Genomic DNA, 8,982 nt, shown 5'->3' with positions numbered 1-8,982 from the left:
GTTTTACCAATCAGTATATTTCTAAGAGCAGTTTTAAATTGATGGATACTACCAATAGATTTTAATGCCCTTGGAAGATTATTATATATTCTAGGTCCCATTCCTAAAATACTATTACACGACATAGCAGTTTTAGCCGGAAAATTACACAATTTATCATTATTACGTATTCCTTTGATGTTATTAAAAAGTTCAAGGTTCGTCTTAATAAAAATAGACACCTCATAAATGTAAAGGGATGGAGCCGTAAGTTTGTATTTTTTAAAATATGGAACACAACTATCAGTATTTTTTAAATTACACATACACATTTTTTTTGTGCTTTAAATACTAGATCCTTACCCGTAGCGTTACCCCAAAAATTATACCGTATCTCAAAGTTGATGAGACGTACGCATGGTAAGCACTTACATATAGAGCAAATGAAAATCGATTTAAGTCTTTACAAATTTTTTCGATTTGATACTTCCATTTTAATTTATCGTCAATATAAATACCCAAAAATATCAATGTTAAGTATTTTATGTCCTAAATAGTTAATGTTCATTGTAGCAAATTGAATTAAATGTCATCATATTTGTTTTAGTCAGATTAATTTTTAAATTATGTCTTTGTAACCAATTATACATTTTGTAGAGTTATTTATTTCTTTTTCATTTATAATTGGTTAGGAAATTTGTGTAGATATTAAAATACATGTACATATCATGTAATTTTGCTCGCTTGTTGCTGACCTATATTTGTAAAAAATTTAAATAACTTAAGTTTTAACCATAATTTATTGTACTATTTTTAACATCAGCGACATATGATTGTCCTGTTACAAAATCACTACTTCAATATCTTTGTCTCAGTTGTTAGGCATATTGGTACTGACTCTTGTAAAGGTAACATAATGAAAATATGAATTCAAGAATTATGTAACATCATTGAGTATTAGGACATCATGGTGAATATTTTTTACGAGGGTGACATAATGCTAATTTTCTATGTTAGTAAGAAGATCGACCGGTAAGGTCTTCATAATGTTGTGTGCCAGGAGGCGCCCGGTAACCAGGGTAGTTGTTGTTGAGGGCGTGTTGAGCGAAGAAGGTTGAGTAATCCTTATTTACCTGTAACATAAGATTCATTATCTCGTACGCCTTTCAATTTGCATATAATTTTAGTTTTTGGATATTACAAAACGTTTTTGTTTTACATTCATGCAGACTTTCTACATCGCAAAGCTTTGTAGATAGAAAGATATGGATGTCTTCGAGTATATATTTTAGTCGATTAAATGATTTGATGTACGTCGATAGGCAACTTAGCTGACTATTCACTAATCAGTACAGTAAATGTGCTTAAATTTTTTTACAATTTGTTATTACATAATTTACAAAAGTACTATAAAGATTAGAGAATCGAAAGCTTCAACTCATAAAGGAAAATGATGTATTGCTATTACATCTAGTTACCTTCGTTTATTTTCTCTGCTGTAGCTGAGTGAGAGATAAACGTAATGTAAACTAGGGCAGCATACTAAACGTCTTTGCATTTCATGTTTTGAGTCACTTTGTATCTATTATTTTAGTCTCCACCCACACTTTAAACGATTAACAACAAACACGTCCCGGAAAGTTTGTATTGGAAGTGAGCCTGATGTTTTGGATGGCCAACGATTAATAATAGTCTTAAATTACGCATTATTCGATGATGTCGAATTATAAGAACTTTTTGAACAATTAATAAACCTTCTAGTGAGTAACTATGTTTAGTTACTCAGTAGGCTTTAATTTTAATAATAATGTTTATTTATTCGCTTTCACGCAGATACATTGCAACATTCCATCTATCCTTAAAAAATATCTGATATAGAAATTATTAAAAGATATTTGTGACTACAACGAATTGCAAAGACTTATTTTAATGTGTCTTAAAATTTATTACTGATACAACATGAATACAGTTGCTTATCACACAAGAATAGTATAGCGAAGCCTAAACTATACGCGAGTTAGGTGGACGTGACTAAACTATAGTGGATCTCCTCCAACACGTGCCGTAGTCTGTTAATAGAAGAGGCTGTCCAAACAATAGTCACACGCTCCGGCGACACTTACAACTTAGGTATTAAAGTCCAGCTATGTACAGTACAGTAGGTACTGAGGTCGAACGACGCTTAGACCTCGTTCATGGCAATTAAATCAGCAAGCGAGTATTGACGCAGCTAAAACAGATAATGGTTGCGTTCAAATTTTCGCTTACTCCATAAATTTTAATATAATAGTCTCCCTTGTTCATTCTTTCCTTGTGATCTCATTGGAGTTTTTAATAGCGAGAATTATGTCACGCTATAATTCTGTACATATTTTTGTATAATTTATAATATATGTACGTATAAATTTAGTTCGAGTTAAAATTAAATATACATTAAAATATATTTTTATTAAAGAATAAAATGCAATTACTGTAATTAAAATTATAAAAAGCTTATGGATATAAAATGTTAAATAACTTTTTTATAAGGTTCAAAATCAGGTATTATTATATATATACAAGGGCAGGAGGCAAGTATGTAAATCACAAAATTATATTTATGTACAGCATGCAGTATTACAAAGTTATCAGATTTGAATTACGATATAGGTGTCGCCACTAGAGTTGAAAACGAATATATAGAAATACATTTTTCAGGACTTTTAGATTATAATTTAAACTTAAAAAAGAGCTATAGGATTGTTTTCTTATACTTTGTTGTTCACCGTGTCACATTATAGGTACTAATAAAGGTAATAATAGTAAACAATCCACTCCTTTTTGTCCCTAGTAGGTATGTCGTAAGAGAGGGATAGGAACACACAGCACCACACGGCTGCTGGAGAAAGTAACTTCGAAATAAAACCAAAGTTGCTAGCCAGTCTGATATAATAGTAATAAGGTAACATAACTTGTTTTATGGTGACCCGTTTTCAGATATGAAATTTTTTGCTACGATTATTTTCTCAAAGAAAATATATAGGTACTAATTTGTGCAATTGGAATTTTTGTTACCCATATTTCAATAATATAGGTAATATTGATATTTTATATTCGTTTCAACGACCGTTGCAAAAACAATTGGAGTTTAAAAAAAATCTTTAATGTTATGTGGAGTATGTGCGATTAATTGAATGCTATGTAGTAAATGAAATTGCAGCATATTTACCTTGCGCGGTCTGCAGGCGGGACCTTTGGCTAGTAGCCTTCTAGCCTCATTTTCAGCAGCGACCGCTTCTTTCACCGACTGCGGTGGCCATTTTTGATCACCCCGCATGTTTACACCTCCTGTTTTATTTTACATAAATGAATATAACACATTGGAATGCAAAAGAACCATCGAAATCGTCGAGGTTTGGTCAAGATCACACTAATATAAAAAGACAAGATACACAGGTACATTCTAAAGTTGTTAAATTAATAAACATAGGTAAACCTACTCTGCACGTTTATGAAGATAGGAAGGTAAGGTTTATAACTCTACATTTACTTGGGTTATGGAGAAAAAATGCCTAATGTGCAAAAATCTAGGTAAACTTATATAGATACGATAGTAGTTTTACACATATCAATTACGTGTGTTCCTTGTAAAAAGCTTTCAAGTTTCTTCCGTAGTCTATAAAGAATTTGAACGACTTGCCACCTGCGTTATGAAAGCTTTTATGTGTCGCGAGCCACTTTTGTAAGGTCATATTGCGAAATGCTTATAAAAAAGCAGTTTTAAAAACAATACACCTGCAATCTTGGCGTACAGTATACTTTGTGTATGTACGACCCGACGGCAGCTAGTTGGTAGATAAAAGTATTTTATAACAGTTAATATTGCGGGTTTAAAACAGCTAAGTCTAAACATTGTTTTGTACCAACCAATATCCTTGTCTTTGCTTTATAGGCTCATGTTTATTACGACATGAATCGAATTATTATATTCATCGTCTTCATATACCTAATGTTTAATAAACTGTATATAGACTGTATACGTATTTGCAGTACGCCTGTTTGAATGAAATAGCTGGACGGAACTTAATGAAATTGAATGTGAAGATAGATATCACAAAGACGGATCTAACCAATCATTTATCTAAAAAAAAAGAACAAAGTCGCAGTCTAAAGATTTAAAAGTAGTGAAAGATAGTCTGGGAGTGCGTCCTACTCTCTTCTAATAAGTTAACGGTATACCTTTGAATGAAGCCGCAGCTGGTTGACTAGCAAACACGGGCGGTGGTTGTTGATGAATTGGGGTTTGCTGGCGAAGAGTGATCGTCGATGGTGGAGGCTCGTAGACCTTCTGTGGTGGCTGATAAGCAGGTTCGGAATATTGCTGCGGCGAATACTGGGACTGCGGTTGTGGTGAATATTGCGGCTGCGGTGAATACTGAGGCTGGGGCGAGTATTGTTGCTGATAGTTCGGCTGCGATCCTTGCGTCTGCCGAGATAATTTTATTTGAGTACATACACGATTTTAATGTAACAACAAAGAAAACAATTAGACACAGAAATGTTACAATAATAAAAAACAAATGTAATTATGAATAATTCACTTTACTCGTTGAGTCATTATGTTATGAAATTAATAGCGATAGAGGATACAGCATGATAGACTTAGCTATTGTTAATAAGAGCAGTGCTATAGATTTCAGTTTTTCTACGTAGATACCTACAAACAGCGACAGCGTGCGGTGATTATTAGTACGAGTATGTTTGTATTTGCATCTATATTATTTAAACGGTTATTACATAATCATTACATACAATCATATGTCTATCTATAAAATTAGTAAATATATTTCAAGTTACTTTTAAATTATTCTCAAATATTATGAATCATATATAGATATATTGTAAGATAGTATAATAACCGCTATGACGCATTAAATTACACAAACATGAACACAAAGACCATCGGCGACGATGACGTTGCAATATCGAGTCGATGAAGACCTGTACCTGAGGAGAAAGAGGGGCTGGTGCGGGGGTCCAGCGGCTGCTTGGCTGGCGGTAGGTTTGCGCGGCACCTGGCGACTGCGGCCCTTGGCGATAGGGAGGGGACACTGGGGATGCGGTGACACCCGGTCCGACTGGGATTAGTTTACTGAGCCCTGTGGCGGCTTGGCGTTTACCCTCACAATACGCCGGCTGAGATTGAGGTTGGTACTGAGACTGTGGAGACTGGTATTGATTCTGGGGTTGAGATTGGTATTGGCTTTGGTATTGTGGTTGAGGTTGTGGTGGGGAATATTGTGGCTGTTGCTGGTATTGGGGTTGTTGCTGGTATTGGGGTTGTTGCTGGTATTGAGGTTGTTGCTGGTATTGTGGTTGTTGTTGGTATTGGGGTTGTTGCTGGTATTGGGGCTGTTGTTGCACGGAGGGTGATTGCGGCGCGTTGTTGTACGCAGGACTCTGCTGTTGGGGTTCATAATATAGCTTATATATAATAGATACAGAATGTAATATTTTATAGCATATTGCATGCAATTATTGTGCTTTTCCGCCATCTTTAAGCGCTTGCTATGTGCAGCAATGTAATGTGCATTTACCAGTTTTATATACACTGCGAGTGTCTACTTATAACTTTCATATTTTTTAAAAGTAATGTTTTTTGTATTTACCTGTTGCGGCTGATGATAGCCGTTCGTTTCGGGCACTGGTGGCCACACTACTTTCTTCTGGCCTGTAACAAAGATAATTTCAGTTCACATTATGCAGCTAATTACGTACAAAATTCTATAATAATTGTAAGTAGTTAATTCCCGTAACATGTAAACTACCTCTTATTTTATACATAGTATGTGCTTTATATTTAAGTCAATATTCTTCTAGAAGTAATAAATAATATAAATTGTAACTGTAACTCTCATATTACAGCAAAGCTGTTTATAAAGTAGAATGTATCTATAATTTATAGTATGCCTGCCAAATTTTACGTTTTTTGAAGATAGAATCAGACTAGGTATCTATATGTTTTCTTATCGTTGATATAAAGCACTTATATGATACAAGTACCTATATTTCGTTTTAAAATTGCTCGGGCTGAAGTCGCTGGACAAACGCCAGGACATTGGAGAAAAATATTCCTCCGTTGCTAATAACCTTAATTTACGACACTGCTATTGTTACCTATTATTATAGAGTTGTGAAATATAAAACATGTTAGTACGTATATTATTTAATTTTATAATTTCGTTAATATGTATATTATTGTATATTATAAATTTAGCTATTCTATTGTCTGTAATATGAAGCGTTATTGTACGCACGTAAGTAGGTCACTAGATTGTTAATAAATTGCAATCACAGTATTAGCTATAGGTATATTCTTATGTCAAGAATTTAAAACTATTTTTTAACTGTAATTTAATTTTATACTTATAAATAGTTTCAGTCATCGGTTTTGACCAACAGTTGCCACTAACAAATTGAAAAAATATGGTTTAAATATCTCATAAAAGTATCTATGTTATGTTGACTCATGATAATAATAAAAGCTCACGACTATTCACACAGTGCTATCTAGGTATATATCTAGGTCCATAGGTAGTAGTACTTAGATTATCCATTGTATAATACAAGATTTGCTTAATAGCGTATTTTGTACTGTGAGTAAATTAAATACCTGATAAAAAGGTATTTACCTCTCTCGACGTTTCGACTAGGTTGCACTAGCCGTGGTCACTTAAATGCATTTTTATTTTTAATAAATATATATATACATTATAAACAATAGACATCATTTTAAACAGTCTTGTAAACACACGATACCTGCAATCGTAATCAAATACAAATGTTTGTACCGTGTGAGAACCCGCGACCATCGCAAGTAAGGCGGTGTACTATTGAGGTCGTCATTGTTATATTAAAATATTGATCTTTATACTAGGCACTTATTATCTATGTAAATTTATTCTATAAATACTTGATATATGTATATACTCGTGGTATTGTGACAAAAATGATATGTATAAGTGTCAACATAATGTGTGAATACATACCTACATATATTTATGAGACAATCTAAGAAAATGTACGTCAGACATATGGCAAAATATTCAAATTTTAATACAGTTTTACTAGAGTTAGATTTAGTAAAAAGTCGTCTGAGTGGTTAACTTCGTCTAAGTAAGCACTTGCGGATAGAGAACACACACCTAAATACTGAAACACCTTTTTTGTGTCAACTGTTTCGGCAGTAAAAATCTAGATAAAAATCTGGATGCAGAATCATAAAAATCTTTATTCAAATTAACTTAATATAAGCACTTTTGAATAGTCATATTTTTACTCTTATTCGGAGTGCAGTCTCATTACAAGAAGCACGAGAAGAAACAACCATGACATCTTAGATTCATCCATGCATTATATTCATGTAATGAATACACTCATAACATCTTAGTCCTCCAGAATGATGATGATGACATGATGTCGGTGGCGTTCTTCACGTATATTGACGATGGTTACCACTTACCACTAGGTGGAGCATCTGTTTGTTTGCCATGCCTTGTTGTTTTTAGTTGTAGGTACATATTATTATGAAGAGCAGAGTTATTTTTATAGATATTCACTACTATTAGCAAATTACGAAATAGTTGTAAAGAATAGCATTTTACTATTAATACAGCTATAATAAGCGAACAAGGCGTAATGCCTCGTCAGGACTTATGTATGTTACATCTAGACTCTAGTTATAGTTGATTTCAGAAAGCAAGGTATGCAATTAAAATTTTGTTCATTTGTAACTCCTGTGTAAATAGGTATAGTCGACCTCATAAGTAATAATTTCGGATTGCGGACTGTTGTCAACGTATATTTGAAATAGTTATATGCTGGCAACAAAGTTACAAATATATTCAAATTATTGTAAACAACTAACAAATTATATATGACATTGAAGGCGATGAAGTATTCGACTTCAATGTCATAGATTATATAGCAAAAATAAATACTTAGAGTATCTTCTGTAAAATTATTATCGAAAACTTTTAGGGGGTAACAATAATATGGGCATTCTGATAACCTTCTCTCTCAAATTAACCTTACGAATATTTAATATTTAATTTCTTATCCTTATAATAATATAAATATTTCGGCGCATTCAGACGTTTCATTCATGTTATAATTAAACATTACGAGTGACAATACGATAACAATTATCCCTGTATAGCTGAGTATCCTAGTAAGTATGATATATATATATATAAAACACTTTCATAGAAGTGACTTATATAAATGTAAAGACATAGGTATAATCTGTGATGCCCATATTAATCACTAAAATTTATTTCATCAGAGTTTATTAGACATTAATAATTTAATAATGTAAGTAGGTAACAAATTTAATTAGCTATATAAGTATTGGATACTTCAGTTATCAGTCAAGCGTAGATATATGTACTCCCACGTTGAATGAATCTTAATTCATTACAGGACTAATTATAAATTAATAAAAGAGACATTGAGCACACGGGCCACAGTTATATTCAAGTTAACATAAACTTTCGTTATCATGTCAAAACATTTCATGATAAGTAGGCAAGTACATATATTTGTTGATTATTCTAAAATGAGCCATCGATTTTTCTTGCGAATTGTTTTGTAACTTCAAAATTTGTAAATGTCAAATAAACTTACTTTCGTATAAATAAGCGTAGGTTGACTAGCATTTAGAAATAATGGCATTTCTTAGTTCTCCTCACAAAGTTGAAAATCACTGATCTAGTCTACGACCATATTGTCATGTCACGTATTTAGAACGCAATCTTAATTACTTATTTTAAATGGATATAAACAGAGTATGAAAATAAATTGAGACTCACGAACAAGACGATTAATTTGGACGATGATCAAGCCCCGCCAACCGACTGCCGGACAGGACAACGTTTGACTACTTGGCTTGCTGGCCAGGTGTGTAGGTGCACAAATATCTACCGCATATTATATTTGGAGATCCCACATTTTTAGGACACCACA

General features: G+C 32.9%; 1 protein-coding gene across 6 annotated transcripts in view; it reads right to left on the bottom strand.

Moving 5' to 3' along the window:
- Positions 1-760: 760 nt before the first annotated feature.
- The window catches only part of LOC131841816 (DNA translocase FtsK), a 32,037-nt gene continuing 23,815 nt past the window's right edge, over positions 761-8,982 (bottom strand). For 3 of the 6 annotated variants that reach the window (XM_059190151.1, XM_059190154.1, XM_059190155.1), the window contains 5 exons: positions 5,628-5,689; positions 4,966-5,421; positions 4,198-4,444; positions 3,188-3,306; positions 761-1,112 (listed from right to left, as the gene is read on the bottom strand). In XM_059190151.1, the coding sequence (XP_059046134.1) occupies positions 993-1,112; positions 3,188-3,306; positions 4,198-4,444; positions 4,966-5,421; positions 5,628-5,689 (1,004 nt within the window). In that variant the 3' untranslated portion in view covers positions 761-992. Of the gene's footprint in view, positions 1,113-2,102; positions 2,210-3,187; positions 3,307-4,197; positions 4,445-4,965; positions 5,422-5,627; positions 5,690-8,982 lie in introns of all 6 variants that reach the window. The other 3 variants (XM_059190152.1, XM_059190156.1, XR_009357464.1) reach the window with 2 other exon arrangements.

This window comes from Achroia grisella, unplaced genomic scaffold (assembly GCF_030625045.1).
Source record: "Achroia grisella isolate CSIRO2021 unplaced genomic scaffold, CSIRO_AGI_Agris_v1 utg1920, whole genome shotgun sequence".
Taxonomy (NCBI): domain Eukaryota; kingdom Metazoa; phylum Arthropoda; class Insecta; order Lepidoptera; family Pyralidae; genus Achroia; species Achroia grisella.
This window is presented reverse-complemented; position numbering and strand designations above follow the sequence as displayed.